Genomic DNA, 15008 nt, shown 5'->3' with positions numbered 1-15008 from the left:
TAGACTTGTTCTTCTTTAACCAATTTAAAAAAAATACAACTCTGATATAATGATACCCATTCACATCCCCTTTGTGGGCTTCAGTTTTCTCATCTGTAAAATGAAGGGGTTGGCACTGATGCTTCCCTATGGTCTTTTATACTTAGAATTCCAGTGATCCTGCGTTAACGTAATAAAAAATCATGTACAGCTTCATTGCTCTTTGTCAACATAAATGTATGTTTATGTAAAAAAATACATTAAAGGCAATTCTCACATTACCTTTCACTCTTTATTGTGGAAATAATATGATCTAATCTCCTTAAGAGTTACAGAAATGCAATTTTAGGATAAAAACCAAATATAAGAAACAACTATTCCAAAGAAATTTAGATGGAAAAATCAATTAAAATTTAGAAAGGGGAGCTATTGCTTATATTGACATTTTAAAATTTAGGAAATCAGGGAAAATATGTTTCAAGAGAAGAATTGAATTTCTGCTTTTGCTGTAAATTTTTTCTTATTGCCAAGTTACTGTCAATGTTTAATAGAATAACAAGACCTTCTGGCCCATTACTATTTCTTGGATTTTGGACTTTTTCTTTTATCTCTTCTAGTATATAGGCTATCATCCCATCAATTTTGGCAATAGTGTCTTAGTGGTCTCCTTTTTAATTATTCCTCACCTCCTGCCAATTCTATATACTGCTCTAATCTTCCCCACACTTTCCTTTATTTGTGGCATAACCTTGCTAGGAAACTTTTAGTGATTCTGAGCTGCCTTCAGGATAAAGCCCAGACTCCTTAGACTGAAGCTAACCTATTGCTCTAAGCTTTTTTCCTTCTCTTCCACTATATAAATTCTACTCTAGCTACCTCATGGAGCATCCCATATACTATCCACATTTCTGCTTCCATACCATTCCCTCTCTTTCCTACTCACCTCAATCCTATCTGCCTTGGAAACTCTTGCTTATGTTCAGATTCAGTTAATCTCTCCCCCACGAATCCTGTCATATACCAATCCATAGTAAATAATTTCCTTTTTCTAGTGCCTGGGACCTTTATTTGTGGTACTAATCTGGCACCTAGCATCATGTGCTAGCCAGTATGTTTATCTTTTTGTAAGTACATCCTGTCTTCTCAATTTAATTATAAGCACCTTAAGGGCAAAAAGCATGTCCTAAAGATGTACCCCTGGTACCCTGTGTGCTTAATAAATATTAATGGCTGATAATAACATTTACAGTTATGAAAATTAGCCTACCAGGAAGTATTGTGCTGAATACTAAAAAGTAGATGTTAATGTGCTTAATAAAAATATCTGTATTTGGACTTAAGTTGTGGCTTTAAAAAACCCACAGTCACTGATGCAAATAACCAGTCATACTGCTTTTTTTTTTCTTTTCAGCAGTACCAGAATATGCCAACAGATGGCTTTGCAACCCTATTATTTCACATTACAGCTTTCTAGTTTGTGGTGATAGCAACAGTAATCGACATTTTCAATTTTGCAGATTCGATTTCAGCCAAATGACCACAAAACTATCAAAGAGACTGCAGATGAACTGAAAATATTTGAAGGCATTAAGCATCCCAATCTGGTTCGGTATTTTGGTGTGGAGCTTCATAGAGTAAGCCAACATTAATCACACACACAATTCTGAGTGAGGAATCAGTAAGGGTACAAATGGAGTCCTGTTCTACATCACAGGTCTTCTCATTTCAGAACACAGTAACTTTGCCTAATTATAAGGAAATCTCCATGAGTTACATCATTTCTGCCTTCTCTCTGAAACTAGAGGAATTCTTCCTAAAATGTAAGTTGTAGATTGTAGTCATTAACCCGACATTATAAAGCACTGAAACCCATCCTGCCAGTCAGAAGATTCATCTAAGTATCCTTTTTCCTAAGAATTTACTTTGGGTTCTTTTTTTTCCCTGAACCAGTGACTGTTAAGTGTCTTTGACTTGGTTAAACTTTTCTTCTCCTTAAAATTAAACATTTGTGAAGTGAGAGATGATGTAAAATACACTTTTAAAAACATCAAAGAAACTTCTTCCCCTTGACAGTAGATGCAAAGACATTGAGGGAAAGAGGCCAACTGCTAGGTTACTTCATTTCAGCATGAACTTTGGGGGAAGTTGGATTCAGTTCCTTTTTTTATTTTCCTAAATAATTTTCAAATTGGAAAAGGATGTGTTTCAGTACTTAATAATATATCCTGTGGGAAGTCCCTGCAGGTCCCTGTCTGAGATTATAAAGCAGTCTGAATTTGGGAAGATGGCAGAAACTTATTATATGTCTTTTGTCCGAGGTGGTGTTACCCAAATTGTTATATAATTCCAGACAGAGACAGGCAGGAGAAGTCCATATAGAAGAGTTAGAAACAAGCATTTTAAAAATATGCAGAAAATAAGATTAGTATGAAACCATTAGAAAGGAGATTTGCCTAGGACTTGTTTATAAGTTGCCCAGATTGAACATTTGTATTTACTTTACATTTGAAGAAGATAATAGTGTTGAACTTGGTTTCCACTCCAGGAAGAAATGTATATTTTCATGGAATACTGTGATGAGGGCACCCTGGAAGAAGTGTCAAGGCTGGGCCTTCAAGAACATGTTATTCGGTTATACTCGAAGCAGATCACCATTGCTATTAATGTGCTGCATGAGCATGGCATAGTTCATCGTGACATCAAAGGTAAGCTCTTTAACTAGAGAGGAGAGGGAGAAAGAGAAGGAATTCATACTTGTCATAAAGGGTGTGACCCTGTTCTTTAGCTCTCTTGATAGCCAACTTGTAGAATTCAAATCCATCATGGGCCAAGCTGTATGCTTTGCCATAATCCCACAATGCAGAGATCTTGGAAATAAAGACTTGTATGTTTTTCTGCTTCATTTGGATCTAGAAGCCATAAGGTGTATCAAGTATTTGTTCCAATATTTTAGAGAAAGCCAAGCTAAAATCTAGCCTTCTTACCACACTTCTGGGGGCTGTTCTGCACTAGACAAAATCTTTCTGTTACGAACCTTCGGGTTAGCACTGGCCACCAAGAAGATACCAGGTTTTTAAAAGTTCAAGGCTGAGTCATCCTGAGTTGACCAGCATATCGCCATATTTTAGCTTGGCCATATTATAGTCATATGCCATTCTGGATACTTGTTGAATTATGTCTTTTGCAAAGCCATCACATTGTCTAATTCCATAACTGCCAGTTATACAAATAAATGATAGTACCATGCCTTCCACAAATACCACATCTAGTTGCAGGACTGGCTTAACCAGTCAGACCTATGTGTCATCCTCCAGTGGTGTATGTCAGGTGACTCTTTAGGCATTGAGCAGTGTTAGAACAGTGGTGCTAAAGTAGTTTGTTACTATTCAGTTTGGTTATCCTGAGCATATGCAGGTAGGTGTATTTGCAGATATAAAACTTCTTTATCTAGCTTGGTAAATAGCGATTTACAGAATCACAGTTAAGGAGTCCTCACGGTGGATCTAGTCCAACCTTGATCTGAACAGGAATCTTCTAGGGAGCATCCACCTCCCAAAGCCCCTTTCCTAAAGTTCCACTTTAGAACAGTTCTGTTTGGGAAAGCTTTCCTTACATTTAGCTGAAATCTGCCTCTCTACTCATTGCTTATACTTTTGCCCTTAGGAGCCAGGAAGAATAAATTTGATCTTTTTTCTACACAACAGCCCTTGAAACACTTGCAAAATGGTTCTTATGTTCCTACTGATTCTTCAGCTTTCCAGACTAAATTGACTTCCTCAGTTAACCTTCGCTGGCCCTTATAGAGCAAAGTCTCAAATCATCTTGTGGTGACCTAATAGTGAGCTGCCTTTGTGTGCTACAGCTAGTTAGTGATCTTCCTAAAATTTGTTATCCCAACCTGGAAATGCTATCACAGACTTCATCGTGTACGCTGCCTCTTTGATTGCAACCTAAAGCTACACCAGTCTTTTTGGCTGCCATGTTAGACTTGACTTTTTAGTCCACTATTTCCACACAAACTTTCATCTGGGCAAGTAGACATGTAGTGGATTTCATGTTATTAAAGTTCTTTTGTTTAATCTGTCATTTAAAGCTATCCCTCCTGTCTTTGAGTCATCTGCACATTTTATAAATATTCTTCTTCATCTTCACATAAGTCATTGGTGATAATGTTGAATAGTATTTGCACCATTCAGGCTATGATCAGTCATTACATCTTAGGTTATATCATTCAGCCATTTCTAAATCCACAACTTTTTTGTGGTTCACATCTCTACTTCTTGTTCACAGGGTAGCACAACAGACTTTCTGAAAAGCCTTGCTACTGGAATCCCCTGATCTGTTACTATAAGTAATTTATTATAAAATCATCTTATCATAATTGTTCTTGACAAACCCAATGCTGACCTTTTGTGATCACCACTTCTTTTGGAAAATGCTCAAAAAAATCCTTTTAATAATGTTCATTTGGTAAGGAATCGTTTTGTCATCCAAAAATTAGAAGACTATAGATAGCATTTTAGTTTTAAAAGTCTTGACCATATGAGCCCTCCTCCAGACCTGCAACCCCGCTTCCATTCTCTTTGGTTTCTTTGTTAAGAGATCACTGACCCCGACGCAGGGTTCAGACATCATCTCTTTCACTACCCCTGGGATGTTTATCCCTACTGTCTTGATCTCATTTCAGGACAGGGCTTCTTCTATCTCATATATTAGAGTTTTAATTCCCTTGATTTTCCTTCCGCAGATGAAGATTATTCTCCTTTGTAGCAAAAAATAATAATCTTAAGAATCTGCCATCTCCATCTATTAGCATTGACTTGGCATAGCTCTTCTTTGTATATAGATATAGAGTAATTGTAGAACTGTGTCACTCTTGTGTTCATCTTCACTTACATATACTTTTATCGCCTGTACACAGTTTTAATTTTTTTTTAACTGTCCTTAATAAACACCCCCTTGCTGCACAGAAATGAACATTTCCATCTAGAAAATGGAACAAAGAGGATTATATGTGTAACCACAAATCTCTGTTACACAGAGCTTACTTTTCAAAAACATAATTAACATGTTATTTTCAAAGCATCTTGTTTATTTGTGTTTCCTCATACCTTCTGTGCATTTTTTAAAATGCCTCAGTAACTCTTCTTTTTGGTGGAGGACAACACTGTCACTAGAGTTCATCTCTCTTCCTCAAAGCCTCCCCCTCCCCGCCACCCACCCCAATCCGGCCTTTTAAAATGAAAAAACAAAACCACAATTGATGTAACAAATACTCATAATTAAGCAAAAACAAATCCACCTGTTTGCCATGTCCAAAAACGTATCTATCATTCTGATCTTCAGGCTCTCACCTTTCTATCAAAAGGTGAGTAGCATGCTTCATCATGAATCCTCAAGGTCAGTCATTGAAAGACTTGATAAGAACTCTGGTCAATGCAAAGTGTTTTTTTTTTCCTTCTGTTACAATGTTGTTGTTGCTATTAAGTCTTTCACCATTCCTCAATAGATAGGCATGGCCTTAATTTTTAGTTTTTTGCTACAACAGAAAGTACTACTGTAAACATTTTTTGTGTATGGGTTCTTGTCCTTTTTCTTTGATCTTTTTGAGAGCATAGGCCATAGTATCGTTATCACTGGATTAAAGAGAAGTACCTTTTAGTAAGTTTGGGGGTGATATTCCACATTTTTCCGGATTTGATTAACAGTTCCATCAACAATACATTAATGTGCTTATCCTTCCATGATCTACCAATTATTTTCCTTTTTTGAAATGTTTGCCATCTGATAGGTATGAGGTGGAATTTGTATTTTCCTAATTATTAGTGATTTGGAGCAATTTTTAACATATATATATGGCTATTGATAGCTTGGATATCTTGGTTTCTGTCTGTTCATATCTTTTGAATAGCTATCATTCTTTTTTTGATTGAATCCTTCTATATTTTGAAAATCAGACCTTTAACATCTAGGTTGATTGATCAGTTTGCCCTATCCTTTTCTTCCTTATCAGTGCTCTAGTTAAAACCTATCAAATACCCTTGACATCTCTTTTTACCTGCTAATGAATTTTTTTACATAGATGTCCTGTTGGCACTTCAAATTTAATATGTAAAACCAAACCCCATCTCATTCCCTAAATCTGTTCTTCCATCTATCATCTTTATTGAAGATATCACAGTTCTCCCAGTCATTTAGACTTGACATATCAGAGTAATCTTTTACTTTTCATTTACGTACCACATTTGGTCACTTACCAAGTCTTGGTGATGATATCTTTGATGATCCAAAAACATGCAAACTCCTTATAGGGTACATCCACAGTCTGTTTCTAGTCTACATTTTAAGCCTAATAATGCTTCATTATAACCACGCTGTACAACTTGTTTGTATATCTTGTCTCACCTTTTGCATCCACGTGTTTGCACGTACCTTACATCTCAAGAATTTGCTGTTGTTCAGTCACTTCAGTTGTACTCGATATTTCTTGACCCCATTTGGTGTTTTCTTGGCAAAGATCCTGGGGGTGGTTTGCCATTTCCTTCTCCAGCTCATTTTACTGATGAGGAACTGAGGCAAAGAGTGTTAAGTGACTTGCCTAGGGTCACAGAGCTAGGAAATAGAGTCTTCCTGACCCCAGGCCTGGCACTTTATTTGCTACACTACCCTACACTAGCTGCCTATTATCTAGAATTGCATTTCCCTGTATCTCTCTGCCTTTTAAGATCATTATTTTTTCTCAAGGTTCTGTCCTGGCACCAACTCTGCTATGAAGCCTTGACTAATTATGTGTTAGGTTAATATCTCAAATACTTTGCTTGGATATCAGCTATGTTTTCCCCTCTCCTATGTACTTACTATATTATAGATTGTATCATAATTATTTTAGGGAATTGTGGGAATTGAGTGAACCACATTGAATCCATCAAGTGTCTCCCTAGTCCAATTTCTGTCTTATGAGAAAATTAATTGCATCATGGCTGAGAAGCTGTACCACCTCTGCCTTTTGCTCAGAGACCCTTAATTAAGGACCTAGGTAACGGTGACCAGAAATTCAGGTCCAAAGATTGATGCAAGGAGTTTTTACACAGTTCTTTATCTCAGACAACCCAAAAGTCTTGGAATTGCGCCTGTTCAGTCTCCCCCCTCCCAACTTGGCAATTCCCTAATCTTTTTTTCCAGTTAGAAATCAGATTACTTAATCTTGTATCCTGGTTTATATCCTGTTAATTGTTTTCTTTTAACGCATAAAATCTCTCTCCCCGTGTGTTCAGGGTCCAGTGCTAATCTGAAGAGGCCTAGTCCCAATTTGCTATGCAAGTGGCATGCATTGATTAATAAATTGATATGATGAAAAGCTTGCACCTTTATTTCCTCAGTTATTTCAGTTCACCTGTCACAAATACCCCTTATTTGACTGTAAACTCCTTGAGGATAGGGACTGTCTTTTGCCTTTCTTTGTATCCCTAGTATTTAGCAAGGTCCCTGGAACATAAGTACTTAAGTGTTTACTGACTGACTGATTGAAGCATAAATTTAATCAGTGTAGTAGAGCCTTAGTTCTTAGGAAGTAGGACTGAACATGCTGGAATGATATTATTCAAAGCTGGTATGTCTCATAAGTGAACTCCTTGGCTGCTATGGTAGGTGGTGGTTGCTTGTGAAATCTTGAACTGGCCATAAGTCTACATGGTATATGTAAGCAGACTAAATTAGGAGTAATAGTAGTAGTAATATAAATACTGTTGGTTCTTTTTCAGGAGCCAATATCTTCCTTACCTCATCTGGACTAATTAAACTGGGGGATTTTGGATGCTCAGTCAAGTTAAAAAACAATGCACAAACCATGCCTGGAGAAGTGAACAGTACCCTAGGGACTGCAGGTAAGGAAATGCTAAACACAGTCATTAAGTCACATACTCTTAGGGTGACCTTAGCGGTCATGTCATCCAGTCTGTCCTTGAAACATGCATTCTCTCTACAACATCCCTGACAAGTGGTCATCTAGCCTCTGCTTGACAGGAAACCCTCCGTCTTCTAAAGTAGCCCATTGTATTTCTGAACAGTTCTGATTGTTAGGACATTCTTCCTTATGTTGAACGAAAACCTGCCTCATGGTTCTAGTTGTACCATGTAGGACCAAACAGAAGGAGCAGTCCTCTTCCACAAAATAATCCTTTTTATTTGAAAATATCAGTGGTTCCCCTCCTCAGTGTTCTCTTTCCTCAGTCTAAAAATGCCATTTCTTTTAATCCACACTTCCATGGCATGGTTTCTGTTCTTTTCACACTGTTTTTATTATCTGCCACTAGATGCGCTCCAGCCCTTGTAAAATATGGTATTCCAAACTCATCCCAGTGCTCCATGTTTGGCCTGACCTGGAGAGTTCAGTGAGGACCATTGCCTTCTCAGTACCACATATAGTTAGTTCAGCTCATGCCCTCATTAGCTTCCCTGGTTACTCTGTCAGACTGCTTGCTCCTGGAGAGCCTCAGTCCCCAACTAAAGTCTCCAGGTCTTTCAGAAACTGCCACATCTCAGGGACTCTGAAGTTGTTACCTTGTAGGATTTTATGTTTGCCCTTTTCAGTTTCATTTTACTGGATTCAGCCCATCTTTGAGTTGTCCAGAGCTTTGGAAATCCTGATTCTGTTCTCTTTTGTGATATTTTCTTCTGTTTCATATCATCAGCAGATTAAGTGTTCAGGTCTTTGATTAAAAAAACAAAAGTACAGGCCCCCGGGGCAGAGTCCTTTGAAAAGCCACTGAACCTCCTGGATGGTTAATGACAATTTTCAGTAGTCTTTGAATCTGGACATTCAGTCAGTTCCAAATATACCTAAATGTCAACGAGTCTTCATTTTTCCACTTAGTCTACAAAGGTGTCACAGAGAGAGTTTTGCCAAATATCTTGTTAAAATCCAAGCACAGCGTCTGCAGTAGCATTTCCTTGATTTGCTATTCCAGGGAACCTGTTGGCTGAACTTAATGAGTCTGTACCACTTCTTAATGATCACTGCTTTCCTACCTAACCTAACTCACTAACTCTTCCTTCTAAAATTCACCTTGGGAATATACATATTTTTTCCTCTTTTTTTGGAAACAGGGACGGTGTTTGTCTTTCTTGTAGCATCTCTTCTGTTCTCCACAAGTCTTCAAAAATAATCAATAACAGTCCACCGAGTTCTGTGCCCTTGGAAATAATTCATCTAAGCCGTGTGGTTTTTTAACACATGAAAGGCAGCTTAGCCCCCTCACTTAGCTGGGTTTTCAGTTCACTCTTAACCACTTCTGTGCCTCACCTTGCAAGGAGCGTTCTCCTTCATAGAGAAAACAAAAGCAAAATAAAAACAAAGTGCTTCTCTGTGCATCTCTTTGCATACTACCATCTCCTCTGAGCATTCTTTCTTTAAGAGGCCATTTTTGTTAGCATCATTTTTTTATAAGTCTCATTCCATTTCAAGCTTTAGCCTTCCTGAAACTTTTTACATGAAACTCTTTTTTGCATTTGTCCTCAGTTGCTCCTGGCTTTTACATATTTTTAAATTGTTTTCCTGCATCTCTGTCACACTCTTGCTCCTTTAAAATCTAAACTTATTGTTGCTTTCTTCATGTTCTTTCCTTTTTTTTAATCATTACAGTTGTAGTGTCAGAATTCTTGAAAGCACCAAGTCTCTCTTTGATCAGCTTCCGTGAGATTAGACTATTAGGCCTACCTTTTCTCTTAGCTTGTTAAAGTCCTCTCTTTCAAGTTTTAGGGTGCATACCCAACTGAAGCATGCACTGCTTTATCTGTCCAGAATTGTAAGCGGTTATGATCATTTTATTTCAAGATTCCTCTCCCTTCCACTTTACCACCCAGGTCTTTCTGTCCCCCCTCACACTTAGAATAACAGCTAGTTCTGCTGCCTCTTCCCCATGCTAAGCTGAGACTTGAGCACAAGCAAGCAGAAGCAAAGCAACAAAACCTAACTACTTAACAATACTTATACTTTAATAGCAACAATTCCTTTTAAACATTCCATTCAAAAAATTTTTCACACTTAAAATTCTGGTTTAATTTTTGAAAAACAAAAACTATAATTATAAATGTATATTTTAATTATTTACAGAAATAGCATAGCATAGTGCATAGAGAACTGGCCAGGAAGACTTGCTTTCAGGTCCTGTGTCTGACATACACTGAAATGTGTAATCTCAGGCAAGTTATTAGCTTCTCAGCGACCCAGTAAGTCTCTAAGACTCTAAGAGAAAATGCTCACCTCCCTCAGTAGAGGTGAAAGCACAGGTCTGCTCACTTACAGCATCCTATCTTCTGTAAGTGTAGACAAAATAATTATTTAGCCAATTATATGCCAAGTACAACAATCCCTACTTACAAGTGAGCTTATATTTTAATGTGCATATCTTAACTTTCAAATTTTGTCGTAGCCCTAACCCTCCATTCCCTTTTTCATATTTTGGTCTTTATACAGATATCTAAGACTGGTTTTTTTTTTAAATCTGTGAATAACTTAGATCTAAGTATAAAGTTATATATTTAAAGAGAAGCACCTTGGCCTGGTGGAGAGGGCTGGCCTGAGAGCCATGCAGGACCTCCCAATGCTGTAGACTGTCATCCTGAGCACAAGGAAAGTGAATATGCTATCTATCCAATCCTGGCTAAACTGTGATCTCCTTTGAGTTTTCTATACATTTAGATCTTGTGTATATTGTTTTAAAGCATACATGGCGCCTGAAGTCATTACTCGAGCCAAAGGAGAAGGACACGGGCGTGCAGCAGACATCTGGAGTTTGGGTTGTGTTGTGATAGAAATGGTTACTGGCAAGGTAAGCACTGTGCATATATTTACTCATTGAGGAAAAAATGTCAGTGACCAATTTAGTACAAATATTGGTTATTCTTTAAGCCCCGTTTCTTGCTAGATATAAATACAATTATGCCTCCTTAATAGATATCGTCTTGTGTCAAGTAAAAGAGAAAAGATTGAATGTGTCCATAATTAAAATAGAAAAATGTTTGCTCTTATTTAATCTCCCACACACCTAAAGCTGATATAAATAAGTTTGCTGGCCCATTTTTGGTAGCTTACATATATAGTACCACATGTTTGCTTTGGATAAAGAGAAGTTGTCATTTCCTTTTTTGGGTTCTAGTTTTGTCAGGCATCACAAGGTGAACAGCATCAAAATTAAGTTAAGTGGCTTCTAAGGAAACGCTATGATAGTGTGATTTTCAAGCTCTTATTGCTACTATGTGCCAGGAATTGTACTGGAACAAAGACAAAACTAGTCCTTGCCTCTCAAATGTGTATGTATAGAGAAAGTAGATGAAGGAAGCCTTGGATATGAAGTCACAAGCAGCTGGGGGGCGGGGAGGGGCAGAACAGCCTTCATGCACAAGGTGGTGCTTCCTTCTGGGCATGAGGGAAGGAGAGAGAGCAGTGTGAGGAGCAGCAAAAATGGTTAAGAGGGCAGAGGATAATTGTGTGGAATAGAGTAATGAGTAATAAAGCTTGAAAGGGTAAATTGAGATCAAATGGTGAAGAGTTTTTAATGCCAAAGAGAGGAGTTTTTCTGATGCTAGGAATGGGAGGGATAGGATAAGTCAGACCACACCTTAGAAAAATTACTTTGTGTGGAGATCTTGGCTTTGAGGTAGGAAGACCCAATAGGCTATGAGAATACTCCCAGCGAGAGAACAAGTGCCCGAGCTGAAGTGGCAGCTTTGTGGGGGGATTATGGGCGGGACAGGATCTGACAGTGCATTGTTTGTGTGGGTTGAGAGACAGTGATAATGATTTTGGTGACTGGAATTATGGTGGAAAGAATGAGAAGTAGTTTGGGAAGCTTAAAGAGAGAAGAGTAAGTTTGGAATAGCTACTCTGGTAGCAGTGAGGGCCCAGTTGAGTTTAGATAACAAAATGTACACAACCAAAATTCTGGGGCAGGACTAACTCAGGCAGATTGAGTGCTCCTGGCTCACTTTGGGAGTAAATTGAGACAATTACAGGCTATAAAGTACTCAGTAATCATATAGAAGGTACAACATTCATTCAGGTAGATGAGGCTCCCCTCTGCTTCCATATCTATCATGGTGGCAGCCCCTGGAGAGGTGTCTCACTGCAGTGTGCATTCCATCAAGCCTATGGAGCACCATAGCAAGTTTAAGTCTCAACCCCCCAGACCAGTCAGATACTAAGAATGGCCTCCCCTTTAAACAATAAGATGGAGAGAATATTCTTATCTTAGAGTCAAAGGACTCGAAGCCAAGCTCTGTTCTCTTGTTTCCATGGGCAAGCCACTTCCCTTTTCTGTAGTATAGAAATGTCTGCACTCCCTTCCTGAAAGGGCAGTTGTGAGGATTATAATTGTGCCATCAGCAACAAGCACCCATTTCTTTATCACCTTGTTAATTTTTGAGTTTTAGCTCAAACACCAAACCGTATCACATAGATCATAGCTACATATATGATTATATCATGATACCAGGGATGCTATTGGAAATAAGTCATATATTGATCGTCTGATAAAAATTTTAACATAGAACATCTTTCCCTCTCCCCCTTCTCTCCTGTGATGCTGTCATCACCCTGAGGCAGGTCACTTACACTCCATTTGCCTCAGCTTCCTTGTCTGTGAAATGGGGATAATGATTGCACCTACCTCCCATAGTTGTAGTGAGGAACCCCATATGAGCGTTAGCTATTATAATTATTACTGAAGAACTGCATCTTACTGTTAAAATTAATCCTCAACTTAGTTTTCCAGGAACCAAACGTACCCCATCCCTCATCTTACTGTCTGCATTTCATAGCTGCTTACCGTACTAATTGGCCTTTCCTCTAGTTGCCAAGTAATCTTTTACAGTTATAATGAAGAATATGCTTTCGGTTGGCCAGTATCATAAATAACAAGATTTACATTAATGATATTTAGGAGTGATCTGCTTAAAAAATCCAAGTAGCAAGATAAGAGAATGGTGTGATCTGATGGATTACCAGTAATTTTTCCATGTCTACATTGCAGTCCTAGATATTTATTTCTTCAGATTGTTGCCTAAAAATGTGATTTTGGTAGAGTAATAGGAAATCCTATAGCAAAAACCACTGACGCGATTAACACAGAAACTTTGCATAACTGATCAAATAGCCTAGAAAGTGCACCTGAACATTTGGTGTGAGAAGGTTGCCTAAAAATGGAATTTTCTCTTTTTATAGAGGCCTTGGCATGAATACGAGCACAACTTTCAGATCATGTATAAGGTTGGAATGGGACATAAGCCACCCATCCCTGAAAGGATAAGCCCTGAAGGAAAAGATTTCCTTTCCCATTGCCTGGAAAGTGATCCAAAGATGAGATGGACAGCTAGCCAGCTCCTCGACCATTCATTTGTCAAGGTTTGACTGATTGTTGTGGTGATTTGGGAGAGGGACAGGAATGAACACACCTCAGTTTTATTATATAAGCAATAATATTATTTACTGCCATTAATCCAAAACACTTAAAAGCCAGTTCAGAACTTATTATCAATCCAAATTAGTCTCATGTACTTGAGTGAATCTTGTTCAGGTTTGAATTTCATTTGGCAGTAAGGATGCAAAAATCAAGGCTTATGTTGAAAGATTTTATTTTCCTTTGCTAGAAAATATGAGTAGTTTCTAGTGACCTGGGATTATAAAAACAGAATTACTATTGCCAGTAATGCTTTATCACAAAAGTATCACGCTGACTTCTCTGCAAGGACTAGTGATGTTCCCCAGCTCCCACCTTTCAGTTCTTCTCTCTCCCTCTCTCTTCAGGTTTGCACAGATGAAGAATGAAGCTATTCAGTATGTGACCTGGTAGTGTGTGTACTCGGACAGATTCTCTTAATCACTGCTGTATGTAATATTTACATGAAGATTGTGTTGAGAAACATTACGGACGTTTTAATCTACCGCGACTGAAGACTGCACAGGTGACGAGCGTCACTTCTCCTGCTGCTCCCGTCTGTTTTACGTGGCACGTAATGCTCATGTGCGACCGTGTCTGCAGAGTGTGAAAGTCAGAGTGCCGTTACTACTGTACCTGGACCATTTCCTTCTTTGTCTGCTCCATCCCTCACATGATGGAGAACTGTCATATTAATACGTAGTATTTTTGACCTTTCTAAGCTCGAAAAAAGTCGTGTTACCAGGCGTGCTGGACCTTGTTTTTTAATATCCTGTTTGAGTGCACTGACTGTGAACCTTTATCCTTTGGGGGGGGAGGGGGGTCGGCTTCAGATTTGTTATGCAAGATCTAATTAATGAAAATTAAGGAAAAAGTTTTGTTTTTGTTTTTTTTTTCTCTCAATAAATGGTTTATTTTAGGAAGTTTTGCTTGAGCTGTTTTTTTCTATTTTTTATGCCAGTACTTTTTACTCAAGTATTCACCAAGCAAAAGGATATACTTGAAAAGCAAAGAAGGAGCTAAAGGATCATTAAAGTAAGCTTTGGAGGCCACTTATTATTGCTCTAGAGTTATTTGAATAAAAATTAAAAGGAAAAATGAAGCTAGGTGGCTGATTTACATGATTTAACTAATTTTCCAGAAAGCTAGAGGTACTTACCTAACCAGGGTCACTGGACCAACCTCTCCAGGCCTCTTTTACCCTTCTGGTGCCATCACAAGAAAGGAATGGCACGATCACAGGCTCTCACGTTGGCTCTAGTCCCACACATCCCTGAATCTCTTCTATGCCAGCATCTGCTTGAAGATCTCTCCAAGAAGCCCAGTATTACACTTAACAGATAGCCTTAATGGTTAGAAAGTTTTTCCTGCCATCAAGTCTCAATTACCTCATTAGTCCTAATTCTACCTTTTTGGCCAAGCTGAACGAGGCTACTGGCCCTCCCATATAACAGCTTTTGAAAGTGACTGATCAGCACAACCAAAGGCTCATCGATCTGGGGCTAGAAGGGACCTCAGAGGTCCTAAGTGGCAGGATTGGGATTTAAACCCATGTCCTCTGAGGGCTCATTTCACTTTACCATGATGGCCTCACTC

The 15008-nt window shown here is 38.4% G+C and overlaps 1 protein-coding gene across 9 annotated transcripts in view; it reads left to right on the top strand.

The window, feature by feature from the left end:
- The window catches only part of MAP3K4 (mitogen-activated protein kinase kinase kinase 4), a 154481-nt gene extending 140150 nt beyond the window's left edge, over positions 1-14331 (top strand). For 7 of the 9 annotated variants that reach the window (XM_036767180.1, XM_036767177.1, XM_036767176.1 and 4 more), the window contains 6 exons: positions 1497-1613; positions 2525-2684; positions 7740-7862; positions 10702-10808; positions 13199-13378; positions 13781-14331. In XM_036767180.1, the coding sequence (XP_036623075.1) occupies positions 1497-1613; positions 2525-2684; positions 7740-7862; positions 10702-10808; positions 13199-13378; positions 13781-13801 (708 nt within the window). In that variant the 3' untranslated portion in view covers positions 13802-14331. Of the gene's footprint in view, positions 1-1496; positions 1614-1708; positions 1860-2524; positions 2685-7739; positions 7863-10701; positions 10809-13198; positions 13379-13780 lie in introns of those variants that run through there. The other 2 variants (XR_005010879.1, XM_036767181.1) reach the window with 2 other exon arrangements.
- The last annotated feature ends 677 nt before the right edge of the window (positions 14332-15008 follow it).

Source organism: Trichosurus vulpecula, chromosome 7 (assembly GCF_011100635.1).
Source record: "Trichosurus vulpecula isolate mTriVul1 chromosome 7, mTriVul1.pri, whole genome shotgun sequence".
In the NCBI taxonomy this organism is placed as follows: Eukaryota; Metazoa; Chordata; class Mammalia; order Diprotodontia; family Phalangeridae; genus Trichosurus; species Trichosurus vulpecula.
Note: the sequence above shows the minus strand (reverse complement) of the source record. Positions and strands in the feature narration are given on the sequence as shown.